The sequence below is a fragment of the Notolabrus celidotus genome, chromosome 9 (genome assembly GCF_009762535.1).
Source record: "Notolabrus celidotus isolate fNotCel1 chromosome 9, fNotCel1.pri, whole genome shotgun sequence".
In the NCBI taxonomy this organism is placed as follows: domain Eukaryota; kingdom Metazoa; phylum Chordata; class Actinopteri; order Labriformes; family Labridae; genus Notolabrus; species Notolabrus celidotus.
In genome coordinates, this window is record NC_048280.1 from 17,791,315 (window position 1) to 17,814,162 (window position 22,848).

Consider the following 22,848-nt stretch of genomic DNA (forward strand, 5'->3'; position numbering starts at 1 on the left):
ATTCTCCGTGCATAACAATGCAGATGGTCAAGCTGAAATTAAAGCCTCATTGTTGTAGAAGAGTGTTTTGACAAGCTTGTGGTTTGATTGGCATCCTTGTTGTTCTTTGCATCCGAGTGAAGGTACAATACATGTCCTCAGCTGAGAGCGGCTTGTACAAAGACTGTTTCGCAAAGAGGAGGGGGGTCTTTAAATTAAGCTATGTGCTAACTTTGTACAAAGCATCCTCATTTGACACCTTGTCCGTCTGGGAGAAAACCTCTCTTCAGGCAACTGTGGTCTCTATGGTTACAAGAAGGGTAGAAGTGAGAGAGGAGGTGGAAAGGACGGGGTGTTCTGAGGAGAGAGGAGGTGGGAGATGCGTACAGACTCACATTTCTGCCTCGTCTTCACACCAGAAAACAGCCTCGGGTGTTTTTCCTGTGAACCCCTCGTCTGCCGTCTCTCACCATCCAATTCACCTCCTGTTCTCCCGTCTCTCAGATCATGCCGTGTGGTGCTCCATATTTATAGGACCGTTTGGCCTTTTTCAATATCCCTCATACACAAATATACATATCCACGTGCTCAGAGGACACTCTGCTGAGACAGAGTACTCCTGGCAGACACATCACTGTCTGGCAGATTCCTGTGTCACCATGGAAACCCAGCATCAGGTCGGGAATAGTTGTTCCCTGACTGTTTTTGGTGCACACTCAGCAACCAGGGTAGCACGTGGATCAGCTCCCCTCAGTCATCACTGGCAATTAAGACAAAGATTAAACAAACAGTACAATTGCACAAATATGTCCAGTAATGCAAAAACCTCTGACAGTAATTCAGAAGAGAAGTTTACACTGGACACATACTGAAGATTTGAAATCCTTGTTTAATCAAGTGCTTTTATGGGATAAACATGTTTCAGTCCATCCCAGTATAACACTCCATTGATGACCAGTTGCTTGTGTGGGACAGCTGCATTGGCTGAGGGTCCCTTACACAGTCTCAGCTGGACACAGGAATGTCTGCACTCTCCTTCACAACTATGCAACACACTGACTTCTCTGCATTCTTGCATTGTGTTTCATACTTTAATTATGACTTTATGTGAACATCAAGCCAATGAGGGCTGGTATATCACTGCACAATGAGAATAAGAGCAAACACTGGCACAGTTCATGATGTACACAGAGTGTACACTGGACATCAGAAAGCATGCTGGATTGGATGAGTGAACATCATATCTCATTGAGCAGTTGAAAAGGCTAATGGCAGTCAGAAGACAAGGGGTTTTTGAATAACTTTGTCCTGCATGCTTTTAGAATGTATTTGCAGCTTGCTTGGTTCATCCAGGATCAGTTTGGCCTTTTTAAGAGGTCTGAGTTGAAGTGTGTCAGTCCATTTTTTCAGAGTTGTAACCTGTGTTTTCACACCACGTTGACAATGCCTTGCAACTTCTTTACATATTTCTTAAGTTAACTGGTAGACCCAGAACTGGCTGGAGGGATTATACATCCCTACTGGTCTGGGAAAGCCTCAGGATCCCCCAGGAGGAGCTGGAAAACGTTACTGGAGAAAGGGATGTCTGGGTTGATTTGCTTGGACTGCTGCCTCCGATGAAGCAAAAGAAAATGGATGGATGGATGAACCAAAAAAGTTTGAAAAAAAAGTGAAAGCAAAATCACAATCAGGGCCAGGGTCTCTAAGATTAAATGACATACTTATTTCCAATAATGCCTGACAGATGGATAAAACCGAACTATCTGTACATAGAATGCATTTGAAGCACTTATTCGGGACTTTTGGTTGAGGTTAATGTTATCGATCAGATCAATCAGATCTTTTCTGCAGAAACATTTTTCTCCACAAAAGCAACTCGGACTTATTTTGTCCTTATCTAGCAATATTTCCTATGACATTACTGTTAGCTTCCACTTCCTGCACGTTTTTTCTTTGTAACTTAGGGTATTAAGATAAATTAGGGAGCATTATACAGATAAGTAAATAACCAATTCATTGTCTGCTGTGGTGTGGTGTGTGTACAGAGTGTACATGTAGATGAGAGTGCATGCATGTGTGTCAGACAGGCATCACTCCATTGATAACACCCACTTTTTCTTGCACCTCCTCGCCGGTCCAATCCGAAGGGGAGCGATGACTCAAAGCTCTAATGAGTCTTTATCTCTCTCTCTCTCTCTCTCTCTCTCTCTCTCTCTCTTTATTTCCTTCTGCCTCTTGATTGACCCAGCAGAACAGAGGCACTTCGCCCCACTGAGTGTACCTTTCTGGGCACTTAACGGTAAAAGTCAACAATAATGACTCAGACCTCCACTGTTGGTGTAGATTGTGAGATTTTTAGAAAGATGGGTAGGCTGCATTTTGATCTGCTCAAGACTTAGAACAGCGGACAAGCCAGGGAGCAGTGTTTGGCCTTTAGGAAATACTGTCTGCTGAACCAAAGTTGCTGAATATTTACGATACTTCCATTGAGGAAACAATTTGATGTTGGTTTATATCTGGATGATGGTGCTAGGATTCAGGGACTCCTCTTCGAAAGGATATTTAAAATGCAGGTTAAGGGGAAATTGAGTCTCAATTACCAACAAGTCCAGGGTCTTGATACTTCACATTCAGAGTACTTAAAGCCTCATATGTTATCTGAACTGACACTTTTTTTCCAATATCCTTTTAGAAATATTCAGTAATGCAAGACAAATGACATCATGGGCCTGAACATGGATCCATCTTTATCACAAGCCTTAGGGAAGATGAACTATAGGTTTAAGACATTTGTCCCTCTTATGTGTCTAAGTGTTAAATGTACCTGACTTCCCACAGAGCAGACCTTGAGCAAGATTGGATGCAGGAATGCAGCACTTTTCCTCCTGGCATGTGTTCCAAAGTGATTTTAGGGGTCAAAGTGGTCAAAGTTGCATTTAAAAGGGGTAAATTGGGGATTTTTTTTGAGTAGGTTGTCTCATTACTGGTTTTTAGTATTAGGGGCCCAAGCAGGGTCAGGGTGAGGGCGATCCATTACACTGAGGTCAGAGTTGAGGTCAGGGTCACTTATTTTGGGGGGGACAATACACTTTTAGCTTTAAAGTTGTAATTTATTTCAAGGTTTTATGGTGGGAAAGTTGAATGTTTCATAAAAAAAACTCCTTGATCTTTGCAAAGATAGAAGAAGATAAAAATGCGTGTGTGTATGGAGTCATCACATGACTCAGAGGTGTTTATACCAGCTCAAAGCAGGCACGACTGCACGAACACGCGCACATACACACATTTTCTATCAGGTGATTGTTCTCCTGTCAGCTCTCAGGACTCTCTCTCTCTCCCTCTTTTTCTATCTCTCTCCAAATATGACTCTGTTTCCCCGCACAGTGAACCACAGCCCCTCTCACATGCCTGCATGCTTACACCACTGAATCCTACAGGAAGGAAGAATTAAAGCAATGCATCTGTGGCCAGTTTCCACTTCAAAATCTTCAGTGAAAACTTCCTCCTACATGTTACTCTTGGAGTCTGAGAGTGTTTGAGGACACAGACCTTGAACAAAGAACCCTGGTTGCTTGCTTGCTGCTGCTGCTGGTGGTGGTGGAGAGGGCTGGGTTTGCTCTCCAGACTGCACACAGCTTTTTAGACGACGAAAGGAGGAGCAGGAGTGGACACAAGGCTGGGGCAGCTCGGTAAGAAAAAAAATCATGTTTCGTGCATTTTTTCAGCAGAAATTGGTGCAGAATTGAAAAATGCAGATACAAAGCATTATCATTGATGGAGGGAGAATTAAATTCAAGCTTCAACCATGATAGGTAAAATGGAGATGGTATTAATCTCGGATCAGCTTCCAATTTGAAGCGTTCAGCCAGATTTTTAATTAATACACATTAGACAAAAATTAATCGTCCAAATCTTATTTAACTTTTTTCAGTTTTGTTTTTTTCTCTAAACCAGCCGGTGTGTCCTTCTCAATAACAGCTGTAGTAGTGGTGGATAGATATGTGGGTTTATGGCTGCCTGTATGGGCAGTTGTCCGAGGTTTTCCACTGAAACGTCAGATGCACCTCAGTGTTTGGTCACTGGTTATTTCAGAGCCTGCTGTGATCCTCCCGGCGTCCTGACGTCAATTTATAAGGACCAAGCAGTGCCGGGGAGCAGACACAGAACAAGACAGAGAGAGAAGCCGGTCCGGACCATGTTGTTGTAATGTCCCCCTGACACTGCTGGGCTTTCTGGTAGGAATTTATTCATTTCCATTTTCTCTTTGTTCTTTTTCGCGTGGTCCCGATCGCGTGTACCGTTTTTCAACCTGGCTTTCTCGCGCTGACATTGCGCGTTAAATGTTCGATATATTATGGATGATCTCATGGAGTTGTTATAGTCGATATATCTGTATTTTGTCTTAATGGTCACTCACAGTTGTCAGGCTTCCTACAAAGGGATCTGTGCTCTGAAAGCGCAAACACAAGGAGCGTATGATAATGTTATAGATGTAAGCAGGCTCTCGTGTGCTCTCAGTCAAACAGTGAAGGGTCTCTGCTGTCTGACAGGCAGTGTGTCCCTCCGGCAGGTTAAACATAACAGATCTTCAGTAAAGGATCAGACAATTATTGTCACGTCAGTTCTATTAAATGACAGCATAACCTTCTTAAATAGAAGTATTTGAAATAAGCTGTTTCAAGTCTAAATAGCTGCGAGGCTGAGCTAATAAAACACATGAAGGGGATTCCTCCACACTTCACCTGACTCTACATCAGCACAGCATCTCCATAGAAACAGATAGTGGGACCAGCACTCTACCCTGTTTTATCTCCATCTATCACTAATAGACTTCGCCCTGTGAGAGAGCAATGAGTGCACCCTGCTCCTCTGCCAGGGCAGAAATAGGTTGTTGCTCTGGTCAGCATCCGTCTAAGTGGCGTGTTATAAAATGTATTAATATGCACTAACTTTTGGCCCACCAGTGACTGAACACGGCCTGAGCCGAAGACCAGGAGGGAGAGATTGTATGCGTGTATGCAGACATGGGGAAGGACTACTACAAGACTCTAGGGATCCCCAAGGGCTCCAACGAGGAGGAGATCAAGAAGGCGTACCGGCGCATGGCCCTGCGTTTCCACCCGGACAAGAATAAGGATGCCAACGCTGAGGAGAAGTTCAAGGAGATCGCAGAGGCCTATGAGGTGCTCAGCGACCCCAAGAAGAGGGTGGTCTATGATCAGCTGGGAGAGGAAGGTGAGGAGGGGCGAGGGTCATGATGTGATGCATGGTGTTTGTGGGAAAGCTCTGCTCTAGCTCTGTTAGTAAGGCCTTGTCAAACAGGCTTTATGATGTGTTAGGTTGTTATTGAAATAGTTCAGCACAGATTGAACATCTAATATCATAGTGGTGGCCTGCAGTCACTGAAGTAATAAAACTGTCTCTTTTATGCCCTCATGTTTGTGGTCGTGTGCACGAGTGTGTGAGATTGTCCATTTTTCTTCAGTGTCAACAAGCTCTAATACTTTATAGTCTTCTTCAGCTGCTAGTGTAGTATTTGTGTGTGTGTGTGTGTGTGTGTGTGTGTGTGTGTGTGTGTGTGTGTGTGTGTGTGTGTGTGTGTGAGGGAGAGAGAGAGAGCTGACAGACAGATGGCTTAAGATCATTACGTGGTTGAGTTATGAATAGCAGCGACTGCTGTAGTTTGCATAAGTGGGTGTTTTGTGCATGTGTCTCTTTAGAAAGGTGTGTGCTTGTGTGTGCGTTTTTGTATGTATTAGTGAGAGTGTGTTGGATGGAGTGACCTGGTATTTTATGAGTTCCTCCTCTGGCAGAGCTGTTTGAAGATCCGTGATGCTGTGGGATTTTACCCTCCCACGTGGGCTCAACTCTTCTCTGTGCTGTTACCAATGGTCTCTTCTGAACAGGGTCCAGAGCCTGCATTCTGAGTTCATAATAAAGTGTTTTTCAGATGGTGGGTGTTTTGGTTTGCATGTGCCTTAAAGGCTTAAAGGTCTCACGTTCTCTCTCTCTCTCTCTCTCTCTCTCTCTCTCTCTCTCTCTCTCTCTCTCTCTCTCTCTCTCTCTCTTTACTCTCTCAGGTTTGAAGACAGGAGGAAGCAGCTCTTCTGGTGCTCCTGGTAGCTCCTCATACCACTACACCTTCCATGGAGACCCCCACGCCACTTTCGCCTCCTTTTTTGGGGGCTCCAACCCTTTCGATATGTTCTTTGGTTCCAACCGTGGCCACGGCCGCTCCAACGGGTTCTCCTTCCACAACGACCATGACAATGAGCAGGACATGGATGTGGATGAGGATGACCCCTTCACTCATTTTGGGAGACAGTTTGGCTTTCCAGGCGGGATGAATAACGGCTTCCCAGGAGAAGGGCGCAGGAGAAGAGGGGCGCCATCAGAGCGCCTGGGCACCGGGCGGAAGCAGCAGGACCCTCCAGTGGTCCATGAGCTGAAGGTCTCCCTGGAGGAGATCTTCCACGGCTGCACGAAGCGCATGAAGATCACCCGGCGTAGGCTGAACCCAGATGGCCGGAGCATGAGGACAGAGGACAAGATCCTCAACATCATCATCAAGAAGGGCTGGAAAGAGGGGACCAAGATCACCTTCCCGAAGGAAGGGGACGAAACCCCAGAGAACATTCCTGCTGACATAGCCTTTGTGCTTAAAGACAAAGGACACGCCCACTTCAAAAGAGACGGTTCCAATATCATATTTAACTGCAAGATCAATCTAAAAGAGGTGCGTCACACCCTTTCATCAAATCTCTCTCTGTTCTCCCTCACCATTATCTTCTCCTTTTGTCACCTCTCTATTTTTTCATGAATACATAAAGCTGCTGAAGTTGTGTGATTTGATTGCCAGTGAAGCATACTGGGCAGAAATTTAATTCATTCAGAGAGCTGCAAAGTTATGCATGAATATCTAAACAGTGGCACATTTTCTCTCCTTTTGTATCATTTTTGTCACTCAGCCTGGTCAGACAGTGGAGGAGATGGAGAGGTGTGACTGTAATTTAAGGGTAGGGTTTGGTCCTGGATGTGTGGTTTTATAAAACCTTTTGATGAAAGTGTGTGTGCAGCTGGAGGGCAGGATCAGTGAACAGCAGCGTCTCTGCCACCGCAGTGTGAGAGAGGCAGCAGGAATGTCTTGTCCTTGTGTGACCGGCGTGGAGCCATCGTCCTCACTTGTTCTGCACTACTGTCTGAATAAATATACAGAAACACACATCCAGTCAGGCACACAGAAAGTTACAGACAGACATAGACATGCATGCAGGCATACACACCCATGCATCTTTCGAGCATATTTGCAAACACACCCTGTTAAAGATGGATTGTAGTGTGACAATCTGCTATTACTGTGACTGGCAGGACATTTAATTAGCCGCTCCTACGAGGGCAATGGGTCCAACGTGGCACTGCTCTATCTGCGAATTACACATGCTTTAATGTTTCTAATAGCACTTCTACCCGGCAGCCTGCACTCCACATAGCGGGCTTAATGGTAGGTGTTCTCAAAGAGTTGGAGATGTCAGGGGAATTGTTTGTACTCCAATCAAACCAATTTTGAAAAGTTTCTCTCTAAAAGCTGCCTGGCTCGCAGCTGAAATCTCATCAGAAGAAATTCACCAGGAAACATGGTAGCCTGCACACAGAACAACTGTGAATACAGTGCAGTTAATGAGGGAACATTAGATTTTGTGAAGTCACATTAAGCAGGAGATAGTGCTCGATCAAACCTGCACAATGATTAAGTTTGCACTGCAGAACTCCCGCAGCTACAGTAAGTCCTCTGCTCCTACAGCAGCAGATAAGAGACTTAAGTGTGATGCAGCTAAAGACTTTGTGGGGGAGAGAAGGGGAGATGTGGATGGGAGTTGGGGGGTATCTTGGGAATATAAGGGAAGTGGGTCAGATGATTCAGTATCCAAAGCAAATAAGAGCTCATATTCCTCGGCCTGGTTTCCCTGAGGATGGGAAGCTGCAGTAAAAACACAGCACCAGTTACATGCTGCACACTAACCTTCAACATATGATATGACAAATGTTGTGCAATGTATCCGAAGATAATATGATACAGTCCACAACATGATAGTCCCCATCAAAAGGGAGACTACGTGAGTACGAGGGTTACAAGACTTTTAATATCAGTATGATTCCCCTGCCAAGTGGTTACTCACTTTTGGTGTCCGCCTGAAGCATTTCCTGTTTGACCAAGCTTTGAACTCTAAAGTGTCACGTTGAGATTCAACTTCCAGCTCTGAAATGTCTTCATTGTGACAGCAGTCGTGATTAGTTAGAGGGCTTAGTGCAAATTTGACATGTTGATTTCCCTGAGTCTGACCTATACCTGGATTTAAAGGCTGCTCAGTCTGGCGTTAATGATTCCTCTGCAGTGTGCCGGTAATTTCTGTGCCAGTGCATCTTTAACTCCTGTAACCACTGCAGTCATGCCGAGAGACACAGATTTGGTAACTGTATTTGTAAGGATCTGAGGGAAAAATTAACAGCCCTATTTTTGATGTAATTGAGAGAGGCAGGTCCCCTATTTCCACAAAGAATTTGATCATCAGGAAGTATGGTAGTGTTTGTATTTTTTTAATTTTTAGCCCTGGATATGCTGACTATACTTTCACATCATTTGGCCAAACAAAAGAGGCCCAGCTAGGTACGTCGGGGTCAATTATGTGGGGATTGTAAGTTTAGTTTACATGCTAGCACTGAAGCGTTTTGGGATTTAACTTGGAATCAGGACAGCTGATGTGTTACAAATACTGTGTAAAGCATGCCAAACATGGTGAAGATGTAACAATGTGAGATAAGGTCAATATGTTTATTTAAATATTTATTATGATACATTCCAATACTGAACATGCCGTACAGGCAAAGACAAAACTGTAATCCTCCAGTCCTTCGAGGACACTTGGGTTCACGGTATCAAAAACAGTAAAAGTTATCATTGTAATCATAAGCATCGGGTAAAGCATGGAAAATAATGGGTGATAATAGGATAAGGCCCCAGCTAATGAACTAAACTCCACAGAGCTGTTACACAAATACAGTGGATTCTAAGCGTACGTGTGTAAGATGTGTCTCTGGAGCTATCTTGTCTGAGCTGAAGCTTATGCAATCAGTTGGCCCTCAGATCGACATCAGTGTGTGTCGAGTGTCATGGCAACCTGTCTCTGTGTGTAAGACTTGCGTTAGTGAATGGGATTGTTCATAACAAGAAGTTGAGCTTGAGTCTCAATCACAGTCACTTGCTAAATCACCTTCTAATGTATGTAAGGATGCTGATGTCATAGTTGGAAATGTCTGTCTGTCCACTGAAGCAGCTGTTCTGCTTCAGCGGTCTTGACTGTCCAAATGTCCAGCCCTGTTTGTTAAAAAAAAGCCACCAGACCAGACGAGAAAATCCTACAGCAGTCTTAAACCAGCATTAGCCACATTATGAAATGAGCTGGGTGTTAGAGGCTAAGCATGTCAATATACAGCATTTAACCCTATAAAGCCTGAACCATCAAATAAGAAAATTCGAATTCTTTGAAAATGGAGTGTTTATTGGACCTTCTGACAAATAATAAAAAAAAGAAATTAAATAGCAATTTTCATATGAGTTTTAATTTGTATCATATGTGATACATCAGGCATTTTGGTGCAAATGTATTGCACAAAGTTTCTTATCTTTTAAACAAACTAAATCATATAAAAACAACATTTTTATTAAACTTTGAGTTTCCTTCGAATTTTTCCCTAAACAAATTTAAAATATAGAAATTATTTTTTTCCATATTGCACGACAATGTCATACATATTCTATATCTACGACACAGCAAAAAACCTAATTTATTGTATATTTCTTCTCTGAATTGTTCAATTATTAGTGGAATTAAATGAGAAAAAGACAATTATTTACTAGGGAGCCATGGCAACATTCAACTAGTCATCAATCATCATAATACAGCAGGTTGCATATCTAAAAATACGATATACGTTATAAATATCTCAATTTCTACTCTAAATATACCTAATCATGTCATTCAAACTAAAAACTGGTGTATCAAATATGTTACGCTTGGTGTTATAGGGTTAAACTGTTACATCATGAGAGTCTGGTTACCTTGAGATGGTCTGCTTGTCTTTACTAAGCACAGATTCACAGCATAACACAAATACAAAATACAGTATATCCAAATGGCTAAAGTGCTGTTTATTTGTTTAGCATAAGGTCTTCTTCAACTGCATTTTCTTTCTCATCTTTCCTTCTTCTGTCTTTGAGCTAGCCAACACCAAAGTTGTTACCAAATGGACTGGAATGAATCTGAGGGTAGCTGACAGCTAGCTGGCACTTGATATGGTCAAATGAAATCACAATAGTGGTTTTGACAGAAATGTCACATTGATGCTCCCCTTGTGTTGTAGTTGTGTTGCTTTCTAGAGACATCATCACATCCAAAGTATATTTCATCAGCTTCTAGCTAACCTTGTTTTCACAATTGTTAGCATACACTATGGTTAATATCTTAGTTAGCCATGTGTATTATATCTGCTAAACTTAGGCATGTTATCACTGTTATTGTAAGGTATGATAGCAACGGGGTTATTAGCATTGGACAGAGCAGCAAACATGACTGAGGAGACTTAAGGTGCATTTTGACCAAGAGTTCCGGGGTCTTTTAGCCCCCAGAACTACTTTTCCTGGAATTAAAAGGTTCCTGTGCCCCCATTGTCGTCTGCGTTTCGACCGTGGGCTGAAGTCCCTGGTAGATTGTGCAAATCAGGCCAGTGACGTATGGAGAAAAAAAAAATATTAAATCATATTTTGAAATCTTAATAAAAAACTAAACTAGTATGCATTTCCAGGAACTCCCTCTGTGTTTCAACAACTGTTTAAACTCCACAAACACCGTTACGTTCAACAGAAAGTCCCAGGACCTTTGAAAAGTACTACCCACCAAGCAGGGGCTTTTCAGGGGGGAGATTATCTACCCCTGAACTAAATTTAGACCCTGGTTCCTCTGGTCGAAACGCACGTAGTTCAGGGGTAAAGTTCCTGCGGTGGAAAGACGCCTTTAAGGTACTGTAACTGCTAATTGTTCAAGGAGCAACAAAACCTGTGAGAGTCACTCCTAGTTATTGGAAAACTGTGTTGGAGAATGTCAGAGTAGTCACATTATATCAGTGTTACCTTCTTCTTATTGAGAGTCACTATAATGAGGGAGTTATTAGAGAGTGTGGCAAAGTTAGTTGCATGTCCAGAGGTTGGCAAAGGCTGTGTCGAAATCTGATTGGCCACCTCTGAATCCTAAACTAGGATTGTTTATTTGCGTTGTCAGAGTTGTTGAGGCTTCTGGTAGATTTCTTAACATTTCAGTGTGGCACATTGTCTTTTGTTGCTGTGCCTTTGGACATGCATCTTCTTTTTAGGTCCTTAAAGATTGACCCTAAGAGGATTTTCGTAAAATCCAGAATATAAGTTGAAGGGTTTTTTAGGGGGTTGTTGAAGATTTGTTAAGACTTCAATTTAGTTGAACAAAATCCACAAAGTGCAGTTTAGATGCAACCGTGAAGCTCTTTCTAGTACCATCTGTTTTTTCCACCCTGTTCCTGGTAGCTGATAGTATGGTAGCTGAGCTCAGTAGCAGTAGCATTGGTAGAATTTGATAGTATTGGTGCCTTCCATCTCAGCTTGTCACTTGTTTTGAATTGTCTTGCTTTTTCAATCAAAACAGCACACTCTATGTATTCACTAGGGATGCACCAATCCTACTTTTTAGGTCCTGATACCGGTATCGATACCTGGGCTTGGTATCTGCCGATACCAATACTAGTCGATCCGATCCTGGTATTGATTTAACAATCTCTATTCCTTAATGTGAGGATAGAATCATGTTTTGGCAACTTCAGGCTTTTCTGACTTGTACCTGGGTTCCAAGTGCTAAACCAGAGGCTTCCAAGTGCTAAACCAGAGGCTGGAATCCCTTAATTTCAAGGATCTGGAACAATTAAATCCAATAACCTGTTCGTTTTTTTCATAATTTGAACCCATTAGTAGAAGGTTTCTTGCTTCTTTGCAGTAGGCTACAGCTGACGTAAACTTCCTCCTTTGGGCTTCCATTATATTTTCCAGCGTGGCTGCCATCCGTCGAAACATTACCGCTGCACATGTTGCAAGTTTCCGGTGGAGTTGTTAGCAAAAGAAGCGTGACATGCACCTTAACTGCAGAGCCTCATGGTTATCCTCCATCATGCTCCACCAGGCAAAAATGCACAGACCGGCCGGCGCTGATGACGTAGGAGACGCACATGGCTGTAAACTCAGAAAAGCATAGAACTGAGATGAATAGATCTGCCATATGGATCAACACTATATATTGGCCTCTTGTCACTGATATCCCATCTAGCTTATTGAGTCCGATCTAGCCGATATCCGATACCAGGATCAGATCGGTGCATCCCTAGTATTCACTCATGTATACCACTATCTTAACATGCATGATTATGGCCTAATAAAGAGGAGAAGTTCTTAAAATTGTGCTGCTAGACTAGTTCACCTCACTGTGCATCCAGCATAATTTGCGCTTCTTCGACGTCCATCTTCAGGGTTATGTTTTGCAAAATACAATACGTCTCTCTATATTTTATACTGGTGTATTAGTTGCGTAAAGGAAATTTAAAAATATACACAGGGTTCTAACATAGACACTTTGATTTTAATGTTAGTTGTCTAAGTAGATATGATTTTTGGAGATAGAGAGGGTTGATTAATACTTGATAAATAACTCAGTGCCTTAGTTGGGCCACCCCAGTTCAAAAGTCTAGATCCGCCTCTGTCGGATGTGTCGAAAGCCTCTATCAAAAGTCTGTGTTTTGTTGTTTTGTCACTTGTTTACTCTTTTTTGGCCTACTTTTTCAGTCGTGATGAGTTTTATTTCATCAATGACAACTCTCTACCTTTCTCCACAGTTTTATGGTGTTTATTTAATACTTCCTTTTGTAACAGTTGCTTACTAATGCATCATATAAGAAAGTTTTTTATTGGTCAGGATGTTCATTCATAGAGTTTTGGATATAAATAGTTATTTCTCTTTAGTGTAAATCTGGCAAGTGATGCTCACTGGAAAGCCTGTAGAGTCGTGATAACCACAGGTCCCCATGTTTAGATTAGCGCTCCCTTCACCAACTGGATTCATGAGGCATTGTGATAAGGAGGTGAGGCTTAGTGTGGGTTTGTGTGGGGGTGTTTGTGTGTGAGTGTGTGTGTGTGTTCTCTCTCCCTGTCTTGCCAGCCAATCTGACAAACCCTCCAACTATTTACAAGCTCAGCCGATTCCTGCCTCACTTCATTAGCCCACGCTATGAGACTGTTGCTAAAATTAGAGCCCTGTGCAATGTGTAGCCCATCCAACACTGACACACACACACACCCCTTCCACCTACACACACACAAAGACTGGAAAACTTTTCCACTGCCAAGTCATGTTTTCCTACTGGTCCTGTTCCAAATGCTGTTCAGTAGACCCCACAGTACTGTTGTGGATACCAAAACAACTTGCCAGGAAAGCTTACCTCTTGTGTCTTTCTGTCTTAGACAAACACATAATGAACACACAGAAATCTTGTGCAGGTTTGACTTGATAGAATGACGTACAGAGGAAAGATAAATTTGATTTATTTTCCATTATGGAAACAGTAAGTCATCAAGATATTCATGGCTTTGGTATTTCATTTCCTCCAAGATATTAACCCCTCTATTTCCTCTCTCCTGTAGGCGTTGTGTGGCTGCACAGTTAGCATTCCCACGCTGGACAACCGCATCATTTCATTACCCTGTCATGACATCATCAAGCCAGGGACGGTGAAGCGAGTCAGAGGGGAAGGCCTGCCTTTCCCGAAGAACCCATCACAGCGCGGTGACCTCATCGTGGAGTTTTCTGTCCGCTTTCCCGACAGGATCCCTCCTCAATCCAGAGAGATCATCAGACAACATCTCCCCCAGTCATAAGAAGACTCATCAGCCCCATAACACACTACAGACTACAAAGGCCCAAACCAAGAAAACCAAGCTCTCCTTCATCTGAAGTTTTTTACATTATTTGAATCTAAGTCCACATGCTCTGTGTGAAGGCACAGCATTATACAGACACTGGTGTTTGTAGGGCCGTCTAGGGGGGAGGATGAGGCTGGAATTCCAACATGAATGGCAGTATCAGGATGTTGTTATCTTAGTTAAGGCCACATTATACACACACACAAACACACACATTCGCACACACGAGCGTCCGTGCAGGGGAGCAGTGCTGAGGATGGGCTCAGCACAGTCATGGCTTTTACCCAATGGTCTTTCTTAACTCTGTTTTTTACGGATTTATCAGTGGTTTTATATTCTGTCCAACTCTCTGATCCTCGTCTTTTTGTGATAGGATGAAGCCTGAGATATTTTTTAAAAGAGGCTTTTTCCCAGGATTTTTCTTTTACAAAGGAAGTTCAAATAGGATTATTTATTTTATCCTTGAGTGTACCAGCAGCTTCAGTTTGTTTAGAGCAAACCCCGGTTTTAACATAACCCCCTCCTCCTGCTGTTCTCATGCTTTCAGTCTGATTGAGTGTGATGCTTGAAGTCTGCAGGCTGGTCATTGTTTAATAAGATCTGTCCCCTAAAAATTAGTCGTTTTCAGATGTGTGCATTGCCATAGCGCACTTAGAGTCCTGCATCACTCCAAATAATATCTCAGCTACATTGGAAAATCTGGGAATGACAATCACACACTAACAGCTGTGTAAGCTTGGATAATACAATCTGCACATTGTATGGGTGCTTTCTCTTCTGGGCTGTGAAGCTGCTTTACACTGAACAGCCTAGCTCGCCATATGAGGGACATTAAGGTGCCTTAGCCCAGTGGCATACCACACATGTGAACATACACACAGGTCACACTGTTATACAGAAAACCAGCCATAAAAAATGCACAATTTACAATGCCCTATGCTGTGTTAGACATTACCTTTGGGATCTGGTGAACCACTCTAAGTAAGCAATACAACTTTGAAAGTTGTAACACATGTAAGCAAAGACATTTTTAACAAAACTGATGCATTTTGCCAGTTCATCCCTGTAAAGTGCCGTACAAGTACTGACTGGATTTCCCAGAGGATCTACCTTAATTTAAAGTCTTAGGTAAAAAGTTGAGATTTCTCTGGGAAACCCAGCTCTGTTGTATATTCTGCTTTCTCCTGTGCTATGTGAAGGCAACGTCTCGGTGCTACTGTTAGCAGTGCCAAAAATAGACCCTCTGAGGATCTACTTTTAGGTTTCATGAGCCCTCAGTTTGTGATTTGATGACTGCATAGGTCATACGTAACATCTGTACATCCAACCACCCATCTGTTTTTTCAAGTAGGAAACCCTGTTTGAGCAGGTTTTATATAATTGCAGCTGCTCTTCTGTGTGTCAGCTGCAGGGGGCTCTAAAGCTCTCTTCAGCTCTTCCAACTGTAGTTTACAGCAATGATATGATGTATGTATGAGTGTGGTTTATGCAGACAGCCCGAAGGGTCATATATATATTATATGTATGGATAAATGTTTGAATGCAAAAATGTTGATAAAAGCACTTTTATGTCATAGAGGACACCGACAGAAGCTATGAGACGGCGGGACAGACTTGAATGACTTGTCTCTGAGTGAGGGAGCGTCCTGCCTCTCGGAGATGAAGGGGACGCTGGAGCGTGGTTAAAACCAGAATGCACATGTGCTGCTGCTGAAAGACTGACACTGCTTCTGTGCATTTAAACAAATTTATGATCTTTTGGAAATGAAAACAAATAAACCAAATGTGTGAAGTTAATGTTTTGTGTCATGTGGATTTGTCTCTGAAGAACTGTCAGATACCTGAGCCTGACTTTGAAGTGCTACTTAAACTTTCATGGCAGTAAACAGCTTCAGACACAGATATAGGCACCCAGAAGAAGTCTGCTGACAGGATAAGACTAATAGGACTGTAAACACAAACAAACTTTGAGTTAGTTGCACATTTATTAACCTTGAGTTAATGAATGAATAACCTTCACTTATTTATGATTCTATGTGACAAAAACATTTTGATCCCAGACTAAAAGAGTCTATGTTTACATTCTCCTGGCAAACATTTTCAGTGAGTAATAAATTAGCAAGTTCAAATTAAGCAGTGAAATATTATGACCTTATGACGGATGTGTCACTTTTGGTGCCCCCTTGTGGACAAAATACTACATTGTGTCTCTTTTCTGATTTCATCCTGGACATGTGTAATTGGTGTTTTTGTTTTTGTTTATTTGACAAATCACCCTGCTTTCTGAGAATCTTTCCCCCGGGATTGTAATTTTATTCATAGTCATTAATCCCCTTTTCTAACACCTACCCTGTGGCACATCTACACCTAGTGACGAGATTCTATGCTAGGTTATAAGAAAGAAAAGAAAAAAACATATTGTTAATGACTTCCTCTTTTATATATATATATATCTATATATAGATATATATATATATAAACAGTAGCATTTCATGTATTACAAATTTGTCAAGGTTACATCTTCATGCAGGTGGTCTTGTTTGCTTTTGTGTGCCCCAGAGTGAGTTTTAGTCTGTTTCATAACCAGTTAATAACTCCTTATAGTCACTTTAAGCTTAATAATGCTTACTAGGGATGCCTCCTAGTGACCTACACAAGTTAACAAGACCATCAACAACCAGACTGACCATTTCTATATTGTAATTTTGCATGTCTGACCAGACAAAAAGAACAACTTCTATCCACAGCTTGACAACATTTTATCAGAAAATACTACGTACACATGTACGTATTTTAAAAGATGTCAGAGACACTGATTTGTCAATAAGGGGTACCCAAAAGACACAAGCATAAAGTTTCTCACGGGAGCTTTAAATTGTTGCATTGGTACTTTCACAGAATTACTTCATCTGATGATCAACTTTATGAACTGAATGAGATTGATAAGTCCCAAATCTTATATGCAAATGTTCCTATGAATAAACTAACAGATTAGCTATTGATTCTCAAAGATCAACAAAAGGACCCTCCTGTTATGTTGCGGGTCAATTTGACCCTTTTTAAAGTTCAAAAATCTAAAAAAAAATGTTAAAAGTATTTTTTCGGTATGAAACGTCTTTGCTTGGCTTTATAGGTGAAATCAACATATACAATTAAAATGGTTCATTACACATTTTAGGCAATATATGCCTTCCAAACCAGCTAAAAACAGCCTAAAAATCTGGGCAGCATGTGACAGAAGAGGTGTCTCATGTTAATTTATCAACATCATCACTTCATTAAAAAAAATCTAAATTCAAAATAAAATAAGATAAAAAATATATGTCATGTAAAACTGTTGTATTTATATTTAGGTCTTTCTAATGTACATTAAAAAGTTTTTACATTAATTTTAATGAAAAACTAGTGAGTTATCCTCATTGAACCACCAAATATTGATTTAAATGGTTAGTAATGGAGTTAAAAATTAGATTTTAAAAATGTTTATAGGGATTTTTTTCAGTTCTGGCTCTTTTGGATCATTGAATATGCCCCGGGTCAAATTGACCCAGGAACATTATTGCTGTTCCTGAGAAACGAACATAACAGGAGGGTTAAAAAATGATTTTGGAACCTGTATGATTGGTTGTTTGCAAAATAAGTTAAACTGTGAATTGTCAAGGTGAGTTCATGGAGTTTGGACTTTTTCCATCAGCTTGAGTTAAGGTTAAACAAATGAAGGTAGACTTTGACCTCAGCCTGTTAAAATATAGACAGAACCTCGGCTAACTATCTGTTCAACTACTAGAGCGATCCCAGGTAGGAAGTGTGCTCAGTGAAAAATAAAAATAAAATAATTTCCTGTGTAAGCCTGTAGTATTTTAGGATATTTTAACATTAGTTAAGTATACACCATTCTGCTCCAAGGTCAGGAGGTGGTCAGAGCAGGTGATCTGTGTTAGCGACTGATCATGTGAAACCTTTTTATTTACAGTCTATCTGTGAAACCAATGCGGCTGTTAATGCGTTCCGTTTGTGTGTATGTGTCACATGTTTAGGATATAGCAGACAATTAATGAAGCATGGGAAAGCTCTGAGATGTGCTGCAGTAAAAACAAACTGTGACTAATGCAATATACCTGTATCAGCTATTTCTGGCGGTAGGGTTTGGTTCACAGAGGGTTTAAACTTCAACTGAAACACTTTCAGCTCAGAGGGTGAAGAAAAGAAAAGGAGAAAAATCAGGCTGCCAAATGTTTGTAATTGTTTGCTTGCAGGCAGAATTACACTGAAAAAAAGAAAAAGGCTATAACTTAATCAGCTTTGTCTGTCTGACAGTATTTTTTTTGTTTGATTTTTTAAAACTTTTAAAGCCTAATTTCTCCTAAATCATCTTAAGGTCATACTATAACTTGTTAATACATTTTTATAGCTGGTTGTAATTAATGAGTGTGGTTCTGATCCACTTTGCTAGTCTGACTTTTTCAAGTGATTTGTCCATTTCATGTCCTCACATACTATAGGAACAGATCATTACCAGACAAATTTCACTGGTTGATTGCCAATCTGACGCTACAGGCCAAGCAAAACACTCATCATGTCTGGGGAACACAACATGAGTCATTTCAGCTGCTCGGAATGATTCTACAACACAACAAACTCAGTGTTAAACTTACACACAAGTATAACATAGGAACTACTTTGTTTCTTTAAGTAGGTCAATCTAATTTATAGAAATGGTACATTGAGTAGGGATTACTGTTTTAAGCACATTAAGCTATTTCCTTAGAGAATTCTGAGGTATTTGGCCCTATTTCAAAACGGCTGTAATAGCACTTCATGCTAAATAAAATCTCATTTTCCTTTCATAGAGAACATTTTTTGAATTCTTTTAATCTAAGAAAAATACTTATTGGTCTAGCCACACAAATTTTTTGATAACTGGGTTTCTTTAATAGTAAATGTCTCTACCACTTTCAAACCTTTGGTGTATAAAATATTCTGTTGGCAGATGATTGATTTTGTTTTTGCTATTCATTGTTTCCCCCACTTGTTTTTTAAAGCTAGTACTTTGCTCTACAAGACTGACAGCTACCTCCTTGTGAGAAATATATATACTCAACAACCCCCACTGTAGTGCAGGAGTTAATGAATTCGGGAGCAAGTGTGAATCAGTAACAGGACAGTATTAGGACTTAGTCATGATGACTTGGTCGGGTTCTATAGTAGTCTACACGTCAACACCTCACTCACTCCTCTGTCGCTGTCTTTTCCTCCTTTAGAGCCTCTGAGCTGAAACATGAGCTCCTTTTTGACTCTCTCGACAGGGCAAAGGATGCCCATAGTCGGTCTAGGCACTTGGAAGAGTGCTCCAGGACAGGTAGAAATACAAACCCTTACTCAGGCTTTGTTTTTTTTTTCTGAAAAATTTCATATGATAAAAATACTGTTTGCGTCTGAACCATGTGTTGTCAGGTGAAGCAGGCTGTGCTGGCAGCGTTAGATTGTGGATACAGACACATTGACTGTGCTGCTGCGTACAGCAATGAACAGGAGGTGGGAGAGGCTCTGAATCTCAGGATCGGCCCTGGTAAGGTGAGAAGCAGGATCAGAGTGAATGAAACATTGATTTTGATTAGAGTTTTGAGTTTATTCGCCTTGAAAATAGTGGTTGTCAAAAAAATCCCATCTTCAGATCCACAGACTACACTGGAAAAAAAGGCCCTCCAAAAACAAGAGAAACTTATTTCAAGGTACTTTTACATTGAAATAAGCAAAAGAAATTGCAAATAGAACAAGTGAAAATTTGCTTGGTAGGATTTCTTAAAATAAGACGAAATATTTAGAACACTCTGATCTTAAAATTAGCAGGGAAAACTTATTTTAAGCAATATTTTATCAATATTTTAAAGCTTAGTGTCTCAGAATAAGCCAGGAATGCTAACAATTAGTATTTTTTCACTCAAAAAAAGATTTTTGCACTAATACATTTCATGTCAACTTCTTCAGTTGAGATATATTCACCTTAATTTGAGTTGTACTATAGTCGCACTTCTCTAGGTTTAAGACCATCTTGTACTTGAAATAAGATTACAAAGTTTAACTTGAGCATTTTGAGATATGATGTCTTCTCATATTTAGCTGGATATACTAATATTCAGTCATGTTGTTTTTTAGGATAAGCCAGCTATGCTCAAAAAGGAGGTGTTTCATTGTGTGCATGTAGTATGAGGATGTATATTTTTATCTGATTTAGAAGAAACAGTGGCTGAAAACTGTAACCCACCCTTAAAAAAAACAACAACTTTTTTTTCTTTCTTTCATCAATGGAGCTGTTTTCTGATAGATTCTCCAAAAAATTGCATTTACATAAATCAAGTAGAGTGTTTGTCAAGATCTCAGCTTGTAAAATGTATGAAATGTAAAATAAACCTTGTTTCTTCTAAATTACAACTCAAAACAAGATCATTTCAAGATTGTTTGACTTAAGATATTTAAGGTGCATTGTCTTAAAACAAGTCCCTCTATCTTGCTCAAATGTTACTTGTTAAGTACATTTATCTTAAATCAAGTGGGATAAGACATGTTGACTAAAAATGAGACAATTCACTTGGTAAGATTTTGAGTTTTTGCAGTGTAGCTTGTTCTGATGCTCTCAAGTGCATTACACTTGTTATCAAAAATAGATTTTTCTTTGTTGTAATAGGAACAGCAAAATTGTTGAATAGATAGTAATCATTTTCCCTCCAGGCTCTGCGTCGTGAGGAGGTGTTCATCACATCCAAACTGTGGAACACCAAACATGAACCAGAGGACGTTGAAGAAGCCTGCAGGACCAGTCTGGCTCACCTGGGCCTCTCCTACCTGGACCTGTACCTCATGCACTGGCCCATAGGATTTCAGTAAGCAGATGCACATACTACACTAACCTTTATTTTGGAATAATGTGGACTAACATGGATCACAAGTTTGTTTGTGGGTATTTCAGGCAGGGGAAGGAGCTGATGCCTCGAAGAGAAGACGGCAGTATCTGTTACTCTGAAACTCACTACAGAGACACCTGGGCAGCCATGGAGGGCCTGGTGGACAAAGGTCTCGTCAGAGCTATAGGACTGTCCAACTTTAATGCTCGCCAGACTGATGACATCATCAGCATGGCCAGACACAAACCCGTGGTTAACCAGGTTGGATTTGACAAAACACAATCATTTGTTGTCAGCAAAAAGGCTCAAAAACGTACTAATTGCGTCTTAATGTGCTGCAGGTGGAATGCCACCCTTACATGTATCAGGCCGATCTGCTGTCCCACTGTCGGTCAGTTTAAATGTGTTGACACAGTTTGAAGGAATCACGTTATTGTGTTAGAGGTCTCCTTTATCAAATACTGTTTCCATTGTGTCACTAATAGTGCTTATATCTCCTCCTCAGCTCAGTTGGGGTTTGTGTGACAGCCTACAGTCCTTTGGGGAGCGGGGACAGACCCTGGGCCTCTCCTGATGAACCAACTCTGCTGCAGGATCCTCGACTGGGAGCCATTGCACACAGGTACCAGAAGACACCTGCCCAGGTCATACTCAGGTGAGACACAAAAACCATCCCTTAATTTAAACTGAGAATCAGAACCACACCCTGACTTCTTTCAGCTGCTTAAACCTTTCGTTGTCCTTTCTGCAGGTGGCATGTTCAGAGGGGTGTTGTGTGTATCCCCAAAAGCGTTACCCCCTCCAGGATCCAGCAGAATCTGCAGGTGTTAGACTTTTCCCTGTCAGAGGATGACATGAAGCTGATCGAATCCTTTAACCGAAATGTGCGCTTCATCGTCCCAGCAGTTGAGGTGAGTCACTGCTTTTGTGACGTATATGATTTGAAACAGGACCTCCCTTTCCCACGCAGAGCCATATGATATCAATGACCTTTGCTTATATAGAGAACATACAGCAGCCTCTTCAGTCCAGGATTAGACTCTCTGATGACACCACATGGCCGAAACATCAGCCTGTTATAGAACTCCATCAATCTCCGATATGCTCATGGGATATTCTTTCTTAGAGAGCTGGACTGTAGGAATCTGGGTCAGACGTGGTCACATTTTAAATATCAACATATAGTTCAGAGTGTACCTAAATATTTTTCTTTCTTACAGAGAGATGGCAAAAGAGTGTGGAGAGATGCAGAACATCCTCATTTCCCCTTCAATGATCCTTACTGACACACAAAAAGGACAACTTTTGTTTCAGATTCAATTATGATAAATGTAATAAATGTAAGCTTATTTTAATTTCTCACTATGGAATGAATGGCATTTATCTTATCAGGATTTAAAGTGGCTTAATTTGTCAAACTGATGCTTGGAACTTGTATGTTTTCAGTACTTCATTACTGAGATGGCAATGAATACAGAGGGTGACTTTTAGTGACACTGTGTGGTTGGTGACAGAACTGCCTCTGCCTAAATGATGCTAACTTTGATCATAGAGCCCCTGTGTCTTTAAGAGATTAAGGATTAAAGATGTTTCACTGTTTCAGAGCTTTCAATCATGTTTTACTTGTGATCAAAACCAGCAAACCACAAACTCTCTTTGTAAGGAACAATTAAATTCACAATTATTGTAAGGTGATCAGTCCAATAATTTAAAAGCATGCCTTTTCTGTTTTGTTCCTCACCAGTTACTACACCATATTAAAAAAAAAGGAATGATCAGATGTGGATTTTCTGCATCATTATCAAAGTTTTTCACATTTATTTGCTTCATATGAACCTAAGATGGACTTGAACTGAGATGTATGTAAGAATAAAGAAAGCTAAAGTGAAACTGTACAATAACTGTCTCAATAAAGACCTT

General features: G+C 40.9%; 2 protein-coding genes across 5 annotated transcripts; both read left to right on the forward strand.

Annotated features, from left to right (window-relative positions):
- Positions 1–3,269: 3,269 nt before the first annotated feature.
- dnajb5 (DnaJ heat shock protein family (Hsp40) member B5) lies at positions 3,270–15,823 on the forward strand. Of its 4 annotated transcripts, none has more exons than XM_034691054.1 (5): positions 3,270–3,668; positions 4,944–5,214; positions 6,060–6,715; positions 6,948–6,995; positions 13,748–15,823. In XM_034691054.1, the coding sequence occupies exons 2-5, from the start codon at positions 5,004–5,006 to the stop codon at positions 13,979–13,981; spliced, it is 1,149 nt and encodes a 382-aa protein (XP_034546945.1). In that variant the 5' UTR covers positions 3,270–3,668; positions 4,944–5,003; the 3' UTR covers positions 13,982–15,823. The 4 variants fall into 4 exon arrangements, with proteins under 4 accessions (XP_034546945.1, XP_034546946.1, XP_034546947.1 ...); XM_034691055.1 differs by lacking the exon at positions 6,948–6,995 and adding an exon at positions 4,072–4,214 and having other exon boundaries at positions 3,273–3,668; XM_034691056.1 differs by lacking the exon at positions 6,948–6,995 and having other exon boundaries at positions 3,273–3,668.
- A 3,431-nt stretch (positions 15,824–19,254) lies between these two features.
- On the forward strand, positions 19,255–22,847 carry akr1a1a (aldo-keto reductase family 1, member A1a (aldehyde reductase)). The gene is made up of 8 exons (XM_034691473.1): positions 19,255–19,385; positions 19,481–19,600; positions 20,756–20,907; positions 20,994–21,189; positions 21,270–21,319; positions 21,434–21,583; positions 21,680–21,839; positions 22,149–22,847. Exons 1-8 carry the CDS (start codon positions 19,305–19,307, stop codon positions 22,212–22,214), a joined length of 975 nt encoding a protein of 324 aa, XP_034547364.1. The 5' UTR covers positions 19,255–19,304; the 3' UTR covers positions 22,215–22,847.
- The last annotated feature ends 1 nt before the right edge of the window (position 22,848 follows it).